The sequence below is a fragment of the Elgaria multicarinata genome, chromosome 13 (genome assembly GCF_023053635.1).
Source record: "Elgaria multicarinata webbii isolate HBS135686 ecotype San Diego chromosome 13, rElgMul1.1.pri, whole genome shotgun sequence".
NCBI lineage: Eukaryota > Metazoa > Chordata > Lepidosauria > Squamata > Anguidae > Elgaria > Elgaria multicarinata.
The window spans coordinates 35,452,167-35,473,397 of NC_086183.1; the positions used below are offsets into that span (position 1 = coordinate 35,452,167).

General features: G+C 63.2%; 2 protein-coding genes across 4 annotated transcripts in view; both read left to right on the forward strand.

Annotated features, from left to right (window-relative positions):
- The window catches only part of SPTBN4 (spectrin beta, non-erythrocytic 4), a 49,664-nt gene extending 43,217 nt beyond the window's left edge, over positions 1–6,447 (forward strand). The window contains exons 29-36 of the mRNA XM_063140499.1: positions 203–287; positions 723–919; positions 1,097–1,758; positions 2,617–2,707; positions 3,254–3,537; positions 4,766–4,939; positions 5,298–5,340; positions 5,433–6,447. Coding sequence (XP_062996569.1) covers positions 203–287; positions 723–919; positions 1,097–1,758; positions 2,617–2,707; positions 3,254–3,537; positions 4,766–4,939; positions 5,298–5,340; positions 5,433–5,594 — 1,698 coding nt within the window. The 3' untranslated portion in view covers positions 5,595–6,447. The remainder of the gene's footprint in view (positions 1–202; positions 288–722; positions 920–1,096; positions 1,759–2,616; positions 2,708–3,253; positions 3,538–4,765; positions 4,940–5,297; positions 5,341–5,432) is intronic.
- On the forward strand, positions 24–18,459 carry SHKBP1 (SH3KBP1 binding protein 1). 3 transcript variants are annotated; one of them, XM_063140498.1, is made up of 18 exons: positions 24–27; positions 11,187–11,222; positions 11,877–11,922; positions 12,228–12,301; positions 12,499–12,557; positions 12,774–12,854; positions 12,973–13,143; positions 13,655–13,745; positions 13,857–14,047; positions 14,514–14,629; positions 15,048–15,135; positions 15,288–15,404; positions 15,690–15,860; positions 15,944–16,099; positions 16,173–16,269; positions 16,496–16,674; positions 17,134–17,266; positions 17,524–18,459. In XM_063140498.1, exons 7-18 carry the CDS (start codon positions 13,077–13,079, stop codon positions 17,882–17,884), a joined length of 1,767 nt encoding a protein of 588 aa, XP_062996568.1. In that variant the 5' UTR covers positions 24–27; positions 11,187–11,222; positions 11,877–11,922; positions 12,228–12,301; positions 12,499–12,557; positions 12,774–12,854; positions 12,973–13,076; the 3' UTR covers positions 17,885–18,459. The 3 variants fall into 3 exon arrangements, with proteins under 3 accessions (XP_062996568.1, XP_062996566.1, XP_062996567.1); XM_063140496.1 differs by lacking the exon at positions 24–27 and adding an exon at positions 10,867–10,978 and having other exon boundaries at positions 11,169–11,222; XM_063140497.1 differs by lacking the exon at positions 24–27 and adding an exon at positions 10,867–10,978 and having other exon boundaries at positions 11,169–11,222; positions 17,527–18,459.
- Positions 18,460–21,231: the final 2,772 nt, after the last annotated feature.

Below are 21,231 nucleotides of genomic sequence, written 5' to 3' on the forward strand. Positions count from 1 at the left end.
CGCAGGAGTCCCTGATGCCTCCCGCCACCCGCTCTCGTCCGGCTGCCCCAGAGAAGTGGGGGGGGGGAAGCGACAGTCCCTGGGGTGCCCCATTGAAGCAGGGGATGCTGGCAGACCCTCTCTGTCCAGGAGCAGGGCCAGGGATTTACCCCCCCCCCAAATGCCCTTCTCCCAGCCAGGACATCTCTTGTTTCTGCTGCAGATCAAATTCCACCTGGAGAAGCTGATGACCAAGAAGAAAGAGATGGTGGACAAGTGGGACCAGCACTGGCAGTGGCTGCAGCAAAGTGAGCCCAGCTGTCCCCTCCCACCTCGGGTATGGGGGGGCACGAATCCCAGCCCTCCTGGATGCCTCCGCCCCCCAGCAGTGGGAGGAAGAGCAGGCGGCAGAGCAGCAGCAGTGGCTGGGAGCCACAGTCCCTGGGGGCCAGGGCGCCCCCTCCCCAGCCAAGGCATTTCTCAGTGCACGTGCTGGGGGGAAGTTGGGTGTTTCCCCACGGAGCGGCCCCCGGCATTGAGGCGGGACACGGCCAGGGTGGGCTGCCAGAGGCCTGGACTTTGGGGATGCTGGTCTGTTGCCACGTGGCAGCTGAGCCGGCATGGCTCCATCGCTGCCTCTCTGGGCCGTGTGAGTGGCCGTGGCCGAGAGGGCTGTGTGGGGTGGGGCGGGGCAAGGGCTCCCAGGGTCCAGGGGGACTCACGGCGGCCTCCTTTCCCGGCAGTGCTGGAGGTTCACCAGTTTGCTCAGGAGGCGGTTGTGGCTGACGCCTGGCTCACCGCCCAGGAGCCGCTGCTGAAGAGCCGGGAGCTGGGCAACAGCGTGGACGAGGTGGAGCAGCTGCTCCGGCGGCACGAGGCTTTCCGCAAAGCGGCTGCGGCTTGGGAGGAGCGCTTCAGCTCCCTGCGGCGCCTCACTACGGTAGGGCCCAGGCCAGGCAGAGCACGCTGCGTGGGCGGAGGCGGGCAGGGACCACGCTGGCGTCCCTCGATTGGGGTTCCGGCCCGCGGACTACCCGATGGGCTCCCCGCGTCTTGGCTTAGGGGGGAGGAGTTCTTGCCGGTGGGGGAAACGGACCTTCTTTGCGCCCTCCCGCAGATCGAGAAGCTGAAGGCCGAGCAGAGCAAGCAGCCGCCCACTCCCCTGCTGGGCCGCAAGGTCTTTGCCGACCCAGCCGAGTTGAGCAGCAAGGCCTCCTCCCTCCTGCGCCAGCCGCTTTACGAGAAGGAGCTACTGCGGGGCCGGGCGGAGACCCAGACGCTGCTCAATGCGGCCAAGCCGGAGGCCCTGGAGCGGGCCGAGGCCAAGGTGGCCTACGTGCGCCAGGAGCTGAAGCCCGAGCGGCTGCAGCCCAAGATCGACCGCCTGCAGGAGGGGCTGGTGGCCGTGGCGGAAGCCAAAGCCCAGGAGAAAGCGGCCGAGGCCAAGGCCGCCGCGGAGGAGGCAGTCCGGCCCGAGACCCTGGGCCGTGCCGCCGGGGCCCTGGCGGAGCAGCTGGAGGCCAAGGCGACCCGGGCGGAGGCGCACGTGGAGAGACACCGGGAGCGCTACGAGCGGCGGCTGGAGCGGCAGGAGGCCAGCGAGCAGGATGCGCCCCGCCATGAGCAGAGCGAGCGCCGGCGAGAGCGCCGGGAGCGCCGGCTGGAGCGCCAGGAGTCCAGCGAGCAGGACACGCCCCGGCGAGAGCGGCACGAGCGCCGGCTGGAGCGCCAGGAGTCCAGCGAGCCGGAGGCGCCGCGCAACGACCCCAAGGGAGGCGGGTGAGTGCCAGGAGCCCTGGGGGGCAGGAGGTGAAGGGGTTGGGCGGAGTCGGCTGGAACCTCCCGGCCAGGTGGGCTCCCCACTTCGGCTGGGAGTGAGTTCGGGCCGCCTTGACGGCCCCTTTTACTGATTATTGCTATTTCCCTGTTTGTGGTGTTCTTATGGTGGTAACGCCCTGAACAGCTTTAAAGGAACAGTGGTGTGGAAATGGTTTAAACATAAAACCAAGCAATCAATAAGTAGTGGCTGCCAGGCAGGGCAGCCCCTGAGCAGGATCCTGGCCGAGGAGGGCAAAGATCCATTGGCCGGCCTGACTGGGAGCAGCCAGTCACACAGCCAGGCCTTGTGGTCAGGACGTGGGCAAGGCGAGAGGGAATCCCAGGTGGAGGGAGGCGTTTGCGACGGAGGACCCCAGACCAGGCCGGACCAGGCCGTACTTCCCAGGTCAGGGATCAGCCCAGAGCCTTGATGCTGGATTGGGCCCAAGGGCCCCTCTGGTCCAGCAGTCTGTTCCCACAGTGGCCAGGCAGCTGCCCCCGTGGGACGCCCACGAGCAGGGTATGAGGGCAACGGCACCCACTCTCCCATGTTCCCCAGCAACATAGGCTTGCTGCCTCTGCTACTGGAGGTGGCACATAACCATCAGCACTCGTAGCCACTGAGAGCCTTCTCCTCCTGGCTTTAGGCCAACGTTCTGAGCCCTTTTCTGGGCAAGAGCCTGCCCTGCCATTGGGTGCCTTGTCCGGCTGCTCTCCCCCACTATGACGCAACCCTCCTGCGGCATCGCTGGCCTGGGTGGGGAGGGGGTGTCGTGGGGGTGGGGGTGCTTTCCTGAAGCTCTTTCTTGCGGCCCACAGCAAAGCTACGCTGGCAGACATTGTGGAACAGCTCCAGGAGAAGGAGGCGACGGACCCTGCGCCCGCAGCAGCAGCGCCCCCACCCGCCGCCGTGAGTGCCCCCTTCTCCCTCTGCTTCCCAACAGCCAGGCCGTGCTGTCCGGGGGCATCCGGGGTGGGGGGCGGGCTTCACATGAGTGGGGTTGGGGGGTGGGAAGCTGCAGTTCACAGAGAGCCCCCCCCCCCAGCTAGAGGCTGACCCCAGGCAGCACAAGGCCATCAGCGCTGCTTCCCGACATGCGGCTGGGACACTGAATTGGCTTCAGGAGGAGCTTCCCAGGAGAGAGCGTGAAAGAGGGGCTGAGCCCTTGGACTACCCCCTCCCCACAACGCCCCCCCCCCCCGTGCTGCGGAAATAGAATCAGGGCTTAATTCTGTTAAGGATGTTTTCGAAAGCCCGTCTGGGTAGGAAAACACTTCTCACTTGGTGGGGGCGGGGGTGGAGGGCAGGGGAAGGCACTCTGCACATCCTCAAGGGCACTCCCTTCCTTTCCCCTTCACCTGTACCTGGTACATCATCTGGTCCTGAGAGTGGGGCACTCCCCCACCCAGCCCAGCTCTGGCATGTCTGTGATCCCCTCCCCTCCCCTGACTGCAGCAGCGTGAAAGGGAGTCGCCCGCTCGCTTGCCCAACGGCCTGGACCTGCTGCCCGAGAGGACGCCCCGCCCTGACAGGCCTCGTGCCCGTGACAGGCCCAAGCCCCGCCGGAGGCCTCGGCCCAGGGACCCCAACGCACCGCCCGGGGAGAGCCGTCGGTCCCGCTCGGCCCCTGCACAGAGCAGCGCCCCGCCCCCACCGCCCCCCACGCACACCGCCCAGCAGGAGGGCTACCTTCTCCGCAAGCTCGAGCTGGAGGGGCCGAACAAGAAGGCCTCCAACAGGTGAGCAGGAGCAGGAGGGCCTCCCTGCCACAGCCCCCCTCTGCAAGCGGCAACAGCCCAGCCGAGAAGGGAGCAGAAGCAGGCCCAGGACTGCCCGGGCTGAGAACAGAAGGGCAGCCCCGCCATCTGCCCTGGCTTGCAGAGGACCAAGAGCGAAGATGCGCGGCCGTCCCAAGTGCTGCAGTGTGCCACGGAAAGGGCCCACGTGCCCCAGTGCAGCCGTGGCTCCATCTCGGGCCAGGGGAGTCTGCAGGGCTTTTGTGGGTGTGTGGAGGAATCGGAGTCTGTAGTCATAGAATTATAGACTAGCAGAGTTGGAAGGGGCCTACAAGGCCATCCAGTCCAACCCCCTGCTCAATGCAGGAATCCACCCTAAAGCATCCCTGACAGATGGTGGTCCAGCTGCCTCTTGAAGGCCTCTAGTGTGGGAGAGCCCACCACCTCCCTAGGTACATCCCTGGGAATGGGTGCAGGCTAGGACACGGGACCTGAGGAAGGGCCAGGAAGTGGGTCCACCTCCTCCTCCGAGCGACTAATTCAGGGGTCCTGGGCATCCAGTTGCAGCTGTCCTGCGCTAAGACATGTTGCAAGCCAGCAGCGCTTAAAATCTGTGGTTGTTTTTATCAGGATATATGGCACCAGTTTTCTATGCAGGTCGCCGACCCGAAGGGGTTTACCTGCTAGGACACATGCCAGAAAACAACAGAGGCAGGGGATGTTTGGGATAGAGGCAAGCGGCAGGGGCCAGGGTGCAGGGAAGAATAGGCCATGGTTTCAGTGGCATTCATGCTTGCAAAGAGATGATCAGTTGTTACCTCTCTAGGGTTGTTCGAAGGCTTCCTGGAAAAGGTGGGCTTTGAGGAGGGATTGGAAGGAAGAGGGGCGTCTCGGGAATGGGGGCGGGGGGTTGTCCCAGGCATCAGGAGCAGCAAAGCAGAATGGCTGGAGTTGTTGGAGGGGGCAGGAGATCTTAGGACAACTGAGAGAGGTGGTGCCGGAAAAGCAAAGTTTGCAAGGAGAGGTGAGGAAATGCGTAAGGAACTAAATCCATGTCTCCTTTGGGTGGCAGCGCTGTTCAAGGTGGTCACGATCCACTTCCTATTCAGTGCTTTGCTCCCCCCCCCCCAACACCCCTAAATCCAACAGGCTCTGACTGGATGTTTCCCAGCTGAAGCCACGGCTGCTGCTCTGATCCGGCGTGTGGGTTTCTCCTCTCCCGCCCTGACAGGTCCTGGATCAACCTGTACTGCGTCCTCAGCAAAGGGGAGCTGGGCTTCTACAAGGACTCCAAGGGCCGGGAATCCGGCAGCACGCACGCCAACGAGCCCCTCCTGAGCCTGCTTAACGCCACGGGCGAGGTGGCCAGTGACTACAAGAAGAAGAAGAACGTGCTCAAGATCAAGTGAGTGGCTGGGCGGGGCTCACAGGGCAGGCGGCCCCTGCTCCTTCCCTCAGCAGGAGGCGCTGGGCTCAGACCTCAGCCATTCAGGCAAGGAGGAGCCCTTCCATCCTCTGTCCACGCCTGGCGGTCTGCAGGCCAAAGCGGTGGCTGCCAAAACCAAACTGGAGAGGGAAGGGCCGTCCTTCTTTCTTCCCTGGATTGGGACGCCTGACTCCCGTTTCTGCGGCTGCATGTGCAAGGGGGGGGGCTTGAGGCTACTTTCCTGAGGCCAGCAAGGTTGGGCTGAAACATGCCTGTAGGGGCCGGGCGCCTGGGACACCAGCCTGCCTCTCTCTTGACGGACGGCTCTCTCTTGCAGGACCAGCGACGGGGGCGAGTTCCTCCTGCAAGCCAAGGAAGAGGTGAGCTGCTCCTCCTTCCCCCTGGGCGGAGGGGGGGGGCTTTGGCTCTGGGCTGGCCATGGGTCCTGATGCTGTGCGCCCCCCTCCTGCAGGAGGAGATGAAGTCCTGGCTGACGGCGCTTTCCACCTCCATCTCGGAACACACGGAGATCGCCCGGTGGGGCCAGGCCCTGCTCACCACCTCCTCGACGGATGAGGGCAACCCCAAGCGGGACGCCGACCGCAGGGCCAGCACCTCCGGCAGGAAGAAATGAAGCTGCTGCCCCAGAGGCTGTGAGGAGCCCCTGCAGAGCAGTCCGGTCCAGCGACGGGGCCCACAGTCTCCCGATGTGCTTGCCGGGAGCACCCTTTGCCAGACTCGAGAGCATTTTGGTGCGCAGGGAGGGATGCCGGGACCGGTCCTGGCCAGGAGACCTGCTGCTGCCTGCAGAGGAGAGGAAGGGGGCCCGGCAGACCACGCTGGGGAAGCGGCCGTCTCCGCTTGCAGGCCTCTTTTCGAAGCCGGTGCCTGCTTGAACCAGTCCAAACCATGCAGACGCTGAGTGGGCACTGATCAGCCGGGACTGCCACCTCCAGAGACACGGGCGGACTTTGGGCAGGCAGGCTGGCTGCCTCTGTGGCAGATGCCAGGAGCTGGGGAGGGGGTCCTCGCAACTTCACGGGGCGCTGGAAGCACAGGGGCATTTGCTTTGCCCCAGATGGGGCCCAGAAAATAATAGGCACCCAAATCAGGCCTTGTTTTCTGGTTTAACACCCAGCCTTGCATTTTCATCTGTGGTGCAGCAGCTGAAGAAGCCGGCCCACGGGCTCTTCCGCTCATCCAGTTCTCTGGAATTTCCACCATGTCCCATCACGTGGAAACCTCCCTCGGAAGAGTCCCCGTCGGCTGAGCCAAGCCGGCCCGAGAGTGAGGTGATCCAGGGGAGACTCCCGCTCGGGGAGCTGCACCTGCGGCTTCTTCTGCTTTCTCTGGGAATGCTTTGAGGGGGCTTCGGGGACCTCTGCCAGGCCCCCCGCTTCTTCCTTCCAGCTTCATGTCTTCCGGTCAGCTACAGAACTTCCACGAAATGGTGCTGTTGTGGGTGAAAAATGCCCCTTGAGCAGTGTGTGTGTGTGTGTGTGTGTGCACGTGTGTGTTTTGCAGGGGGGGGATCCCTGCTTGGGCACTGCTCTGGATCCGTCTGCGCATGTGCCTCCCCCCCCACATTTGTCTGCATTGGAGCTCCTAGGTATTCTGACAGGATGCCTTACTCCAAAGCAACGCATCACACACACGCTGCCACGTGCGCTGGATGGAAGAGGAGAGTCTGTTCTGGGGTGCTAGGGAGAGTGCCATCACCACCCACCCGCATTCGTGCCCTTGTGTGGCTCAGCGGCTGCCCCCCACCTCCGCTTTGCAGCCTCCTGGCTGTTCCCCTCTGATTTGTCTCTCCTTGCTTGCCCCCCCCCTCACTCGCTGCAGGGCTTTGATGCCATTCTGGGTAAACCTCCTGTATGATCCCCTCAGGGATGGGCTGAGCGGGGGGGGGGGGTTTGCAAGGAGGGGGGGGAGTTTGCAAGGAGGAAGCCCCCTTTTCCTGCCGCCCTGCAGAGCATCAGGGTTTGGAAGGTGGCAGCTGCTCTCCCTCGCAGCCCGGGACTGAGCAGCGTCCTGGCTCCCAAGGTGCCCTGAGCCAGGCCAAGGCCGCGGCCAGGCAGGGAACGCGAGGTCCCATAAGCAGCACAAGAGAGCGGAGAATCCGTGGGCACCGCTTTGCCACTGTTGTTACAAGCCATATCCCCCATCACCACTTCTCCTACTGGGGAGGGGCTCACCTGTTATGGCACAGAGATGTATTTTTATGCAATAAAATGGCAGGAGAGCATCTGACCAGGGTGAAGGGGCACAGCAGCAAAGGAGGGAACTACACCTGGGGGGCATGGGGACGGGGGAAGGGCAGAGCCCTCAGGCCACAGCATGCCTCAGAGTATGCAGCCCTGCCCTGCCCGGAAGAGCACAGCGTCCGCTGCGTCAGCAGAGACGGCACGTGGCGGACATCCTGCATCCCGGGTCAGCCGAAGGGTTTGTGTCCGTTTGGGGGTGGGGGGTTTCTACAGGTTCCTCTCATGCAAATAGGGGCTGGATGGTCTCAATGGAGTCTTGCTTTAAAAGCAGGTTGCGCACCCTCTGAGCCTTGCTTGGCATCCAGAGGACCCCTGGTTTCATTTCTGGTAGCCCCTTTCCCAGCTCCTGCCGCTCCTTGCAGAGAGGACATCCGTTCCCACATCCAGCAACCAGAGAAGTGAGTCTTCCTGTTGCGGCACATTTTTTGCCAGTTCCACGTGTCCCTTCCCTCCAGAGCTCACTTCCGCTGGGAATCCCCTCCACGAAGTGGACAGATTCCTTCCTTTTAAACGCAGCTCCCTCAGCACCGGGTTCGGGTTGTGATGGGTGAGGACGGCAGTCGCGCACTGCATGTGGTGAAGCCACAAATTTCAGGCCCTGAAAATGTTCAGAAGCTGTTCTTTGTGCTGTAGCCGTTCACCAGATGCTGATGCATATATATAAACATGAGCTACAGAACTGCAGATTACTAAGCTTGGAGATTTAAAAAAAAGCTAAAACCTAAAAACTTGCTCTTTGAGGATCAGTGCCAGAGATCCAAGCTGTCCTTGTGGCTCAGCTGACTTTTCTCCAAAGCTTCTCTCAGCCCCAGGATTTGGTAACTGAGTTGATTCTCCCCCCCAAGTCCAGCTGCCGGCGTGACCAGCCGGGGGTCAGTGCATTAGCTGAGCATTGAGGAAGCTCAGGTTAGTCCTTGCTCCTGTAAACAGACACATCCAGGGCCGCTTCTTACAGCAGCGCAATGTGTTCGGTGTGGGACTTGGCCAGATCCAGCCTCCCTTGTGTCAGGCGTAATTTCCATGGTGCTCCTTCTGGAGCCGGTGCAGTTTCACCCGTTAACGCTTCCACCCCGCTCCCCTGCACCTTCCCTGATTGTTCAGAAGCCTGTAAGATATTGTAATTGCTTTAAATAATTTTTTCCCTTTTTGTCTTGTATAGAAAAAGAACCACAAACATTTGAGCATTTCAGGTTGCATTCTCTTTGTTTGGCTGTAAATCTTTCTGGAGATTTGTGTTTTTCAAACAGAGACCAATTTGTAAAGATTTTAGATTTTGGTTGCATGAGATCAAGAGATTGGTTCCTCCTGCTTGCGTGCTTCTTGATGTGCCCCCACCCTTGCACAAACTCCTCAAAAAACAAGGCCTCAAATCTCCCCGCCCCTCACATGCGATGGATGTTCTGCCTAAGTGTCTGCAGGCAACAGCAGTTCAAACACGGATTTGTGTCCAACGTCCAGGTGCAGATTTGGTTTCTTTCCTGTCCCAGCATAGATCCCAGGTGCTTCCTGGCCTTGGCCAATGGGAAAAACGTGAGCTGTGCCACCTTGGCATCCACAGAGACCCAGGTTCAAATCCTTGCTGACCTACGGAGCTTGACGGGGTTGTTGTGAAAATAAAATGGGGGCAGAGAGAGACAGTGTAGGCAGCCAAAAACTCCTTGGTCTGGAAGGTCATTGGTGGGGGGAGAAATGCTGCAAAGAAAGAAGCTGAAGGGAGGACTGGGTAAGAGGGCCTTTGGAGCACCCACCTCTGCTGCCCAGGCACATGCCCTGGGACGGCAGGGCTTCGTGACCCTTTTGCAGAAGAACTCCTGAAAATATGAGGAAGCCTTGAAGAGCCTGGCTGCTGGATCAGAGCAAGGGGGGCAGCTGGTCTGGCAGTGGAGAGCCCAGGGCAGGAAGGCAGCCCCCCACCAACTAGTATTGGGAGGCAATCTGCCTCCGAACATGGGCCTTCTGTTGGGCTGTCACGACTAATAGCTGGGCCCGATCCCTGGTGTGTTCATCCAGCCGCCTTCTGCAAAGATCAGAAGAAGAGCGCTGAGGATGTATCCGGCCTGCTTCCCAGAGTCCAACCAGATGCCCCTGTGCCAGGCATGGAGGTGACAAGCCGTTGCCCATCATTTCTCAGGTTCATTCCTCGTTCGTGTCCATTTTGGCTGCCCGCAAAGGAGCTTCTGGAGGGGAAGCGCGTGGGAGACACTCCTGGTTTAGACTCAGGAACATTGGTGGAGGGAAAGTGCAATTTCTTCGCTGCCCCCATTGGCACACAGCAGGCTATCAAATGAGCGCTACACGTAGCCTGTGTTTGAGCAGCTGCGTGCCGCGTTTTCCTCCGATGTCATCTTTGTCAACCTCCCACTCGTTTCAACAGCTGGAGCACCCAGGGAAACCAGGGGGCTAGTTGGGCTGCACTCCGTGGGAGAGATCGACCGTGTCAACCATCTTCAGTCCCAGCAAGTGTCAACCCCACCAGGCACAGGCTTGCTGGGGAGTAAGCACCGTTGAACACCGGGGCATCAACCACACCAAGCAGAATATGGCACTATGAAAGCTGCATGTAAAAGGCAGGAGCCACAGGACTGCTGCTTCAGAGCGGGATTGAAGTGCGCAGACAGGTGTTGGGGCCCATGGACACAGGCCATAGGCCGCTTTCATAGTGCAGTATCCTGATCGGTGTAGGTGAAGCCCAGGCAGGACACGGAATAATGGGCTCAAGTTAAAGGAAGCCAGATTCCAGCTGGACATCAGGAAAAACGTCCTGACTGTTAAGAGCAGTACGACAATGGAACCTGTGACCTAGAGAGTTGGTGGGCTCCCCCACACCAGAGGCCTTCAAGAGGCAGCTGGACAACCGTCTGTCAGGGATGCTTTAGGGTGGATTCCTGCATTGAGCAGGAGGGGTTGGACTGGATGGCCTTGTAGGCCCCTTCCAACTCTGCTGTTCTATGATTCGGAGGAGGAGGAGGCTCGCCTAGGGCTGCTGCCCGCCTGCTCCTTCCGAAGCCGGGCAAGGGAGGAGAAGAAGGGCGGGCAGCCCCGCTCCAGCGGTGTTGGACTGCAACTCCCATGGTCCCTGGCGGGGGATGATGGGGTCCCAGGGTGGAGGACATACGACTGTCTCCCCCTCCGAGACTACAGGTCCCATCATCCCCAGCCCCAGAGAGAGAGGCGGGCAGAGGCACGTCCTGCCAAGAGCCGAAGGTCGGCGCCCCTCAGTCTCCCACTGCATCCGCAACGCGCCTCTCGGGCAGACCCCCTTCAGCGATAGCGCTCGGCAGCCTCCAACGGAGTCGCAGAACAGGCGGGCCTTTGTGCGCCTCAGCCAATCGGCGGAAGGAACGAATGAGCGGCAGCCAATAGAGAGACGGAATAGGTCGGGCCTCGCGGTTTGTTTATGGAAGTGGGCACCGCCCTCAGGAATCTCACCCAATCGCAGAGCCGCGCTAAAGCCAATAGAGATGGCGGGTGGGCGGAACTTTCGCGCCGCCGGAAGCCAATGTGTCAACGAGGAGGCAGCCCGGCCAATAGGTTCCCGGGAAGGGCGGGGCCACGTGGCCTACGGCCAATGGGACAGGGATCGCGATCAGCCCTGTGTCCAATGGCGTCGCCACGGAGGCGGGGCTATCCGAGGCGCCCGGGACGCGGAAATCAGCCGGGCGGCGGGTCGGGCTGCGCCGGCGATGGCCACAGCGGCGGGGCCGGGAGCCGGAGCCGGAGCCGAGCTGGTCCAGCTCAACGTGGGCGGCCGAAGGCGAGTAGTGCCGGCGTTTCCATGGAGACCTACCTGGCCACGCCTCCGTCGACGCCTTCATGGCAGCGGCAACGGCGGGGTCTCCCCACGGGGCATCCCCAGCCCGAGGGGGCCCCGGGCAGGACGGGGCGGGGCGGAGCAGGGGGCCAGGGGAGCCCCGCCCCAGCTCACCGCCTTCCTCCTCCTGCAGGTTCAGCACTTCCCGCCGGACCCTCACCTGGATCCCGGACTCCTTTTTCTCCAGGTGCCTCAAGAGGGGAGGGGAGGGGAAGGGAGGGGGCCAAAGTGGGCCCTGCGGCGGGGGAGGCGGAGGCGGAGGGGAGGGCTAAGATCCGCCCAGGGGCCGCAGAGGGTCCCGCCACTGGACCCGCTGGCAGATCCCGCCGCCCGCCTCGTCCTCTGCTCGCTCCGCCCCAGGCCAGGGGGCCGCCACGGAAGTGCAGTGGCTGCCTGGCAGAGCAGCCCCTACTTCGCAGGCCGCCCTGGTCCCTCCCCGCCCAGGCGGCACCTCCACGAACAGAGGGAGGGAGGGAGGGAGGGAGGGAGGGAGGCGTCCTGCCGGGGCCCCTGGAGAGCCGCCGCTGCCGCCGCTGCCCAGCGCAGGCCGGGTCGGGTCCGGCTCAGCCTAAGGCAGCTCCGCATGTGCGTCCCGGAGGAACCAGGGCCCCGATATCCATGGTGCCTGTTTGTGGGGAGGTGGGAGGTCGTGCAGGAGCCGAGAAGCAGCCCGCCTGGGCTCGCCTTTGAAAGAGGGGCGGGGACCCCCCCCCCCCGCGTCTCTGGGCAAGCAGGGGCTGTGTTTAAAGCCGGCAGCTCCCTCCGTCCCCCGCCCAGCCTCAGCGACCGACCGGACTCTGCAGCAGCGCCAGACGCTCACCTCCTCTTGCCTGACTTGCAGCCTCCTGAGCGGCCGGATCTCCACCTTGAAGGATGAAACGGGCGCTGTGAGTGACCACGGACCTTTTCCTCCTTCGCTGTCGCACCTGCTTTGCGTTCGGAGGACAAGGTCAGGGGAGGGAGGGAGGGAGTCGTGGGCCCCCTCCCAGCAACTGAAGGCAGGGCCGGCAGGTATTGTCCTGCCTCTGCTGGCAGGAGAGGCGACTTTCCCTTCTGTGTCCTTCGCTGTGCCCAGCAGAGCTGAATGAACACCGGATGGTCCAGGGAGCCCTTGGCCCAGGCTCCTTGGATGGGTTGCTGGCAGGAGGAGAAGCCGTCCCTAGCTGAACACAGCCCTGTTTTTTCTGCCTAGATCTTCATTGACCGAGATCCCGAGATCTTTACCCCCATCCTGAACTTTCTCCGGACGAAAGAGCTTGACGTCAGGTATGAGATGTGAAGACCCAGGCGGTCTCCTTCTGGCCTTGCAGTTGGGGAAGGAGATCTCCCCTGGGACAGATTGCAGGGTTGGGACTCCACCCTCTGGCCCTCAGCTGCCCTCCGGCCTTTTTGGACTTGGGTGTGTGTGTTATGGCAATCTGGGCAAAGCTCCCCATCACTCCCTTTCAATTTTGTACCCCCAGGAGGACCAACATTTCGCTGCTGCTGCATGAGGCGCAGTTCTATGGCATCACGCCACTCGGTATGTGAGGGGATTGGGCTTGCCAGGACAGGAGTACAGAGCCTGGGAGGCGGCGGAGGGGGGTCATGGGACTTTGGTGCTCTTGGATCAGTCCCTGCCTTCGCCCGCCTTGGACTCTCGGCCCCACTCTGCATGCTGCTTGGCAGCCAGGCTGTGCGAATGCTGTGGCTTGGTCCTTTGGGGGCTGATCCTTTGCTTGGCTCTGCTTCCGTCTAGTCCGCCGCCTGCAGTTGCAGGAGGAGCTGGATCGATCGTCTTGTGGGAGTGTCCTGTTCAATGGCTACCTGCCAGCACCAGGTAGGCGGCAGGCAGAGGGTGGGTCAGGCGCTGTGACTGGGGCGGGGGAGGCGGGGGGGCTTGGGACTGTGCCTGCCGCCCCCTCGCGCAGCCAGCTGCCTGCTCTCCTCTCCTGCAGTGTTCCCTGCCAAGCGGTGGAACCGCCACAGCGTCACAGGGGCACAGTTGGCTGTCCGGTCGGGGAACCTGACGGAGCGGGCCCTCGTGCGCCGCAGCAACACCATGCCCCCCAACCTCGGAAACGCCGGGCTTCTGGGGCGCCTGCTGGAGGAGAGGAGCTCAGCGGCAGGTATGCGCCCAGCAGGGCAGGATGCAGTTGTGGGTGCAGCATGCGTGCGCTTGCGCCTGGGGCTCGGATACGGCAGGAGACTTGCGCTGGCCCAGCTCTCTCTAGTGGAAAAGGGGGAGCAACGAGTGGTCCCCCTGGGCTGCACGTCCGCCGGCTTCCCACTTGCTGCCCGCTGCGGAAGTACCGCAGTGATAGCGCTGCCTGTCTGGGCGAATCCCAGATCGTCTAGACGTCCCTCCCTCAAGCTGGGGGCGTGAAGGATACTGATAGGGTTACCGTCCTTTCACACCCGCTGAGAATGGGGCATTTTTGTGGCTTGGGAAGTGACGCTTGCCTCCCGATGGAGGCTCTCCCAAAGCAAGCTAAGCTCCAGGTGGGATGGAAGTTTGTCCATGGAAGTCCTGTTGTGCTCCTTCGGCCTCCGCTTTGGGAAGGAGGATTCCAGTTTGCAGTCTGGGCGGAGAAGGACCCTTACAGAGAACCCCTGTCTGTGTTTGCCCTTTCCTGCCAGGCGCTCTGAACGACCCGGGCATGGTGCGCCTGGTCTGTGGCCACCATAACTGGATTGCCGTGGCCTACGCTCAGTTCCTTGTCTGTTACAGGTCAGTGGCTGGTTGGGTCTCCCAGTCAGGGGATGCAGCGGGCTGCTTGGTGGGGGCGCAGCTCATTCCAGGAGTTGCCTATCAAGGCCTGAGGGTCTCTCTGCTCTGCAGGATGAAGGAGACGTCTGGCTGGCAGCTGGCCTTTTGTAGCCCCCGGCTGGACTGGGTGATCGACCGGGTGGCGCTGAACGCCCGGGTGCTTGGCGGCTCGCTGGGCGACAGCGACAAAATGGTGGCTGCTGCCTCTTGCAGCGAGATCCTCCTTTGGGCTCTCCAGGCCGACGGGAACGGCACTGAAATCGGTGAGGACCGGCCAGAATCCCCCCACAGAGCCCCCCACATTTCCAGAGGGAGCTCTGCGAGCCCCCCTCCCCACAGGGCAAGAGCAAAGTCCCTGGCTCTTTGGCACCAGCCTCATGTTTGGAAAGCCAGCATTGGCGGCTGTTTAGGGTCAGGGCCGGGCAACCTCCCCACCTTCCTGGGCACGGGGCTTTCATTTCTTGGAGCGTCAGCAACTGGCCCTGCTCTCCACGGGAGGCTCGCCCAACCCCTTCGGTAGGTCTTCTACCTGCCCGAGGCTCCGTGGGGCCAGTGGCCCTCCGGAGGAGATGGGGCAGCTGCTTTGGCCTGATCCAACTGGGATCCTCCCATGGGGGCAGCTGGTGGGCCACAGTGTGAACTGAATGCTGGGCTGGGTGGGCCTGCGTGGCTCCGATCCTGCCAGGGGCCCTTCTGACATTCTTCCAACGCTTCGGTTCTCCCTGCTAGGTGTGTTCCACTTGGGAGTCCCCGTGGAGGGTCTGTTCTTTGTGGGCAGCCAGCTCATTGCCACCAGCCACACGGGCAAGATTGGCGTCTGGAACGCGGTCACCAAGCACTGGCAGGTACGGAGGCAGGGGGAGAATGAGGCAGGATAGCACTGCGGGGGTGGGGGTAGTGGGGAAGCCAATCCTGGAAGCCGCCTCTGGCGTTTGGAGCTCGCTGGCAACATCTGGCCCAGGTGGGGGAGGAAGCTGCGCTGGCGGCAGGGGGAGACCGGAGCAAAGCATCAGGATCTGTTTAAGGGGGATTCCTGCACAGAGCAGTGGTTGGACTCGATGGCCTCAGAGGGCCCTTCCAGCGCTACTGTTCTATGACGCTAATCCCCTCGTGAGCTGCCCGGAGTAGGTCAAGGCAAGCCACTGCTCCCCGCAGCTCCTCGCTCCCTGCTCTGTGGGTAGGAGTGGGGGGGGCAGCTCCCCAGATCCACAGCCTCCTGCCTTAACTCGGCTCCTTCTCCCGGCTCTGGCCCATTGTCCGCAGACTCAGGACATGGTCCCGATAAACAGCTACGATGCCGCCGGTTCCTTCTTGCTCCTGGGATGCAACAACGGCTCCATCTACTACGTCGGTGAGTGAGGGGGGTGCTGCAGACTCGGCCATGGACGGACAGCCTTTCCAAGGTGCTGAGGCCTAGCACGGCTGTGGAATCGCCTATGGGCCAGGCGAGCTGCCCTCCCATTTTGCTGAGCGCCTCGGCGGGCCTCTCTCTCCTCTCCACAGACGTGCAGAAGTTCCCGCTGCGCATGAAGGACAACGACCTCCTGGTGACGGAGCTGTATCGCGATCCCTCTGAGGACGCCATCACTGCGCTCAGTGTCTACCTCACGCCCAAGAGCAGTAAGGGATCCTCCCTCTTCAGCCCTGGTGGGAAGCAGAGCTTGGGGCCCATCCAGGCGCTCCTGCCCCCCCCCCCCAGCTTCCCGGTGCCTCCTGGCAGTGGGGATCAGACTCAGGAGCACGGGCATCCAACTGGACACCCTGCTCCCTCCTGCCAGCCCCCCCTGCCCTGCTGGAATTGCCCCCCTGCCCTGGTCCGAGCTCCCCCCGGGCCTGCCTTTGCCGTAGGAGCAGGAGTCCTCCTGCCCCACTGCTGTCCCACGCCGGTGCTGCTTCTTTGCACAGGCAACAGCGGCAACTGGATCGAGATTGCCTATGGCACCAGTTCAGGCAAGGTGCGGGTGATCGTCCAGCACCCCGAGACGGTGGGCTCTGGGCCCCAGCTCTTCCAGACCTTTGCCGTCCACCGCAGCCCAGTCACCAAGGTGATGCTGTCCGAGAGGCACCTCATTTCAGGTACAAGCCGACTGCACACTGGGCTGGGGCACTGAAAGGGCTCCTGGCTCCACACTTCTCTCACCCCTCCCTTCTCCTCCCAGTCTGCGCCGACAACAACCACGTCCGCACGTGGACGGTGACAAGGTTCCGTGGGATGATCTCCACACAGCCCGGCTCCACCCCCCTCGCCTCCTTCAAGATCTTGGCACTGGAGTCCGTGGACGGGCACGGGGGCTGCAGCGCCGGCACAGACATTGGTAGGTGGGGAGGGGGAGGGGGTTCGAGCCCTCGGGGGCAGGGCAGGCCCGTGACCCTCCCTTGCCCCCGCAGGCCCTTTTGGTGAGCGGGACGACCAGCAGGTGTTCCTCCAGAAGGTGGTGCCAGACGCTAGCAAGCTGTACGTGCGGCTCTCCTCCACTGGCAAGAGGTGGGTGTAGTGCTGCCCGGCCAGCTGGCCGGGGAAAGGGCTCCCAGTGCCACAATTTGGGCGGGGCAAGGGGAGACCCGTCGGCATGGCTCTCAAGGGGTGGACAAGCAGCAGCAGGCGCAGGCGGGCCTTGCACTTTCCCCTCCGCCGTCCGGCCTTGTGGAGACGCCCCGGGCGCCCAGCTATGTTGCTGTGAGCCCCGGTGTCACCCTTTTGCCCTCCACAGGATTTGCGAGGTGTGCTCCGTGGACGGCACTCCCATCACGGCCTTCATGGTGCAGGAGTGTGAGGGCTCCAGCCGCATCGGCTCACGCCCACGTCGCTACCTCTTCACTGGCCACAGCAACGGCAGCCTCCAGATGTGGGACCTCACCACCGCCATGGAGATGGTGGGCCACGTGCCAGGTAGGGGGGTGGGGGTGGAGGGGGGGCAACGGCCCCGGGGGGCAACCTGTGGTTCTCGCCAGAGTTGTACAAGGCCTTTTGCAGACTGTTCCTCCGGTGGTCCAGGGAGGATCTGATCAGCCCCGCTAGGCTTCCGGCCCACGAGTGGGATTGTGGGGCCCTACGGATGTTGGACTGCAGCTCCTCTCAGTCTTCGCCGTGGACCCTGCTGGCTGGGGCTGAGGGGTGCTGGAGTCGAGTGGCATTCGGCACCCCTGCTGGGGCTGGCCAGGGCCATTTTCCAGCTTCCTCCAGGCAAGGCAAGGAACGTTGCCTCTGGCCCGGGCTGGACTGCGGCCCCTTCTAGTCCATGAACTGTTTCTGGTGCAAGATGGCCGAGGGGGGCGGCTGTGCCAACAAGTTCCCTCCCTCTCTGTTGCCTCCACACACACCCGCCTCACACGTCCATGTCTTCCACAGATACTGGCGGCCTCTCGGAGGAGGAGCTTCTCCGGGAATTGGAGCAGTGTGACTTGGCACTCAGCCACAGCCTAGAGACGAGCCCGGCTGGGTCCGTCACCCCCACAAGCACTCCCTGTGCTGCCAGCACCAGGTACAGACTGGTGAAAGGTGGTGGTGGTGGTGTTGGCGGCGGGGTTTTAAGAAGAGGGGCTGCAACCCTGCCTCCTTCACAAGATGAGAATTCCAAACTCGTCAGCAGGTCCGGGAGAGAGCTCGGGCAGGAGGAGGAAGGAGTTGGGGAGGGCCGTCTGCGTCATGTTGCCCCCCCCCCCCATTCCCCGGGGCGGGCAGTGGCTGATGGACAGGATGCCAGACCTGCTCCCTCTCTAACGCTTGCGGTTCACCCAGCAGCTTCCAGCTCCATGACGCGGACGGCGCCCGAGAGAGGCCCGCCAGGGGCTCCCCAGCCCTTCTTCCTCGCCACTTGAGCCGTGAGAATCCGACCCACCCTGATGTGCCGCGTGGGGACCTTGACAAGCGGCGCCAGGGCGGGAACTTTGTTGAGCGCTGCCAGGAGCTGGCCCGTTCCTCCGAGCTGGCCCAGCCCGAGGGCCAGTATGCCATCCGTTCCCGGGAGCTGGGGGCCAGGACGAGGCGAGGCAGGCCCTCTGCCGGCACTGCAGGCCAAAGGGCCCCCAACCCCAGCCCTCTGGAGCCCACCCTCCCACTGGCCCCATCCAGACTGCGGCTCAGCGAAACATCTTTCTGACCCTCCGGGGCCTGGCGGAGGGGCCGGAAGCCCTTGGGACTACGGGGCCTATCCTGCTGCCAGCCGGGCACTGCTCTGGGGCTGACGCAGGCTGCTGTTCTCTGGACACGAAGCAGCCTGGGATGCCCCTGCCCACCGCACTTCTGGTGCCCGACGCTGTACAATGACGGCGAAACTGGCCGATGAGCCCTTGCAGAGGCTTGGGAGGCTCGCTGCAGTGCTGGCCCCTTTCCGCCGCCTCCGCCTCCTTCACCACGCTGCCCTTCGGTGTCCCTTTCCATGCCCTCCCTCAAGCCTCTCAGGGTCTCAGTCTCCGTGGGAGGGATTTTGCACAAGTGCGGGGTGGTGTTGGTCTGCGCCGGCATTCACAGGTGGTGAGTTGCCTCTGCGATGGGGGGGGGGGCTGTCCCCTCCCCTCCCCTCCCCTCCCTCCCTCCCTCCCTCCCTCCCTCTGAGAAGCCAAAGTCGCTCGCTTGTGAGCAATAAGCCCGTGGGCCTTTGCTGCACTGATGTGTGTTTTCCTTCTTTTTGCGTCAGTCTGAGACTGGCCACCAATAAACGTGGAAGGAAGCCCCTGGCTGCCTGCTGGACTTTCTGTGGGGTTCGAAGGGAGACCATGAAGAAGAAGAGGGCGAGCCCCCCATGTGGGTCTCCAGAAAAGGACCTCCACCTCCACCATAACATTGAAAACATTGGGGCTGTCAAGATAACATGCAAAACTGTGGCAGCTTTTCTGGAGCGAGGGAGCAGCGGTCGTTTTGCCCACAAACCCAGGCTGTTTGTTATTTGTCAGGCTTCCATTAGCTCAGCTGCTGTGATGTCACGGAAGCCTAGAGACCAGAGCTCTCTTTAGCTTGAGTCTACTGAACTGAGCACTTGCCATTTCCAAGCACGCCCTCTTAAAGAAGACCAAGATGAGACGGGGTCAGAAGCTGATGGAGGGGGGGGGCTTCCAGCCGGACACCTAAGGCAGCCCTAGAGTGGGGCGAGGTGGGGGTGGAGCAGTGTCAAGGGGAGAAACACTCCACAAGTCCCAGCAGTGGGGGGGGGGAGGAAGGAGCAGGAGGGGAAGCAAGACAGGCATGTGAGCAAAGGCTAGACGCGGCGCAGGGCCCGGCTTGCTCTGTGACTCTGTGACTGAGCCTTCCCTGAGGGGGCTTCCCTGCCAGAGGTGAGGCCCAGGGCCCCCCAGCACTAACTGGCAGCCCCTTGACCCAGCTGCCCAACCTGGCCGGGGGGGCACGGGAGGACCCTGTCAGTGCCAGCTTGCTCTCCTCGCCCCCTTTGGGTGTCCGTGCCTTGGGCTCTGCCCACGCCCAAGCAATGCACCCCTTGGGTGAGAGAGAGGGGAGAAGGGAAGGGTCTTTCTGCATGTGGAGAGGGAGGGGGTGCTCTTAGAAGCCCTCCCCCCACCTGTTTGTGAAGCTGCCCTCGTGTGAGGGGGGAGAGGGCGTCTTTGCACTCCGCCGGCACTGTACGCACCAGGAGTTCCCAAGAACGGGCGCCTGCAGTTCTGGGTGGGGGAGACCTTCAGGGCTGCTCCTGGTTGCCCTGCTGTGCAAAGCAGTGGTGCTCTTTGAGCAGGGCCGGGGGTGGGCCAGGGGGTTTCAGCGCGAACAGGCTGCCTGCTTGCCTTGTCCAGGTTCCTTCCCTCTGCTCCTGGCCTGCTGTGCAGACCTGGCTCCCGTGCTCCCTTCCCCCAAGTGTAGATGATTCCCTTCCGGGGTCTCTCCCCCCACCCCCAATTCCGGCCACCTCCCAAGCTGCTCGGGAGCTGCGGATGCCTGTTCAGATCCTTCCCCGGGGTGTTGCGGGCCTGCCTGCCTGCCTTGCCTTGCGGAGAGCCCGGAATCCCCAAAGGGGCCTGTGCAGGGGCGGGCAGCGAAAAGACCGACGCCCCCATGAGTGTGAAGCCTGCCCTGGAGCTGGCAGCGGGGTGCTGGCAGGGGACCCCGTCTCCCCAGGGCCTGAAAACGCACGCGCGCGCACGCACGCACACGCACACTGGCTGGCTTATGTAAGAGCGGCTTGTGAGTCAGCCTGAGCGAGGCAGCTGCGCGGCTCCGCTGCTCCTGTTCACACCCTGGGCGCCCCCCACCCCGGGCGCCACACCCTCCCCTCCGCTGAGCCTTATATAATGCTGGCAGAATGCAGCGGCTGCCTAGCTGGGGGCACTGGTGGTCGCAGCCAGCCGCCCCCGGCCACCAGCTCTCCCCCGGGCTTGCCTGGCAACTGCAGCCGGCCCGCTCCGCTCCGCTCCGCTCCCCACAGCATTTCTCTGCCCCCACCCCACTTCTCACCCCGTGTGTGTGAGAGAGAGGGAGGGGGAAACCAAGCGCCTGCTGGCCTGGCCTGGAGCCTGCCGTCCACCGTCTCTTCAGTTGCCCGCCCCGTGCTTGAACCTACGTTCTGTTTACTCAGCCCAGAACCATCATAGTGAATTGTGCCTCTGAGCATGTGCAGAGTGCGTTCCCCTTGCCACTGAATGGGTGCTGCCAATCCTTACACGTGCAGGAATCACTGAGTCTGGGTGGGTTAAATAGCCCCGCCCTCCGCCATTCTGCCACCGGCAGGCAGGCAGCGGTGGGGGGTGAGTGAGAGGGAGACGCTAAGGGGGGCGGGGGGCCTTGTGCCTGGGTCTGGCCGGCCGGCGAGCACAACCGAAGGGAGCCTCCCGCAGCCCCAAAGCAGCAGGGAGATGCTGGGCAGGGCCCTGGGCGTTGGAGGGGGTCGGGGGCCCCTCCTTGGAGCTGGCGGTGGCAGTCATTCTCTGCCAAATGGCTCCGGGGCTGGCGGGGAGGGACGGAGGGAGGGAGGGAGGCGGATGCCGTGGGGCGTCGCGGGGCTGCCCCTCTGCAGCCCTCCTTCCCTCCCTCCCCTCCCCGCTCCTGTTGCGCCGCCTTGCAACCAGAAGGCCGGGAGGCCGGCGGCGCGCGCGTTTCTCCGAGACGCCCGGGCCCGTTTCTGCCGGCGGGGCGCCCTCAGCACCCCAGCCCTGAGAGAGGGTCCCCCGCTCCCTCCGTGAGGGGAGGGGGAGGCATCTCCGGGCCGGTCGGTCATGATGCAGGATGTAACTCCTGGAGGCGGTTGCCTAGCAACTGTCTCTGGCCGATGCACAGGCGCTCAGCTGGCGAGGAGCGATGGGGGGGGGGGCAGGGGAGCCCCTGGTTCGCACCAAAGAAGCATCACAGGGCGGAGGAGCCAGTGAGGTGCTCGCGGGAGCCACCTACCAGGGCCAGGGTAAGTGAGGAGGCTGGACGGGGCAGACGGGGCCTTCCGCCCCCGCCCCCCGCCAGGCATGGGTAGGGACCCGGGTGGCACTGCCAGTGATGGAGGAGGAGAGAAGG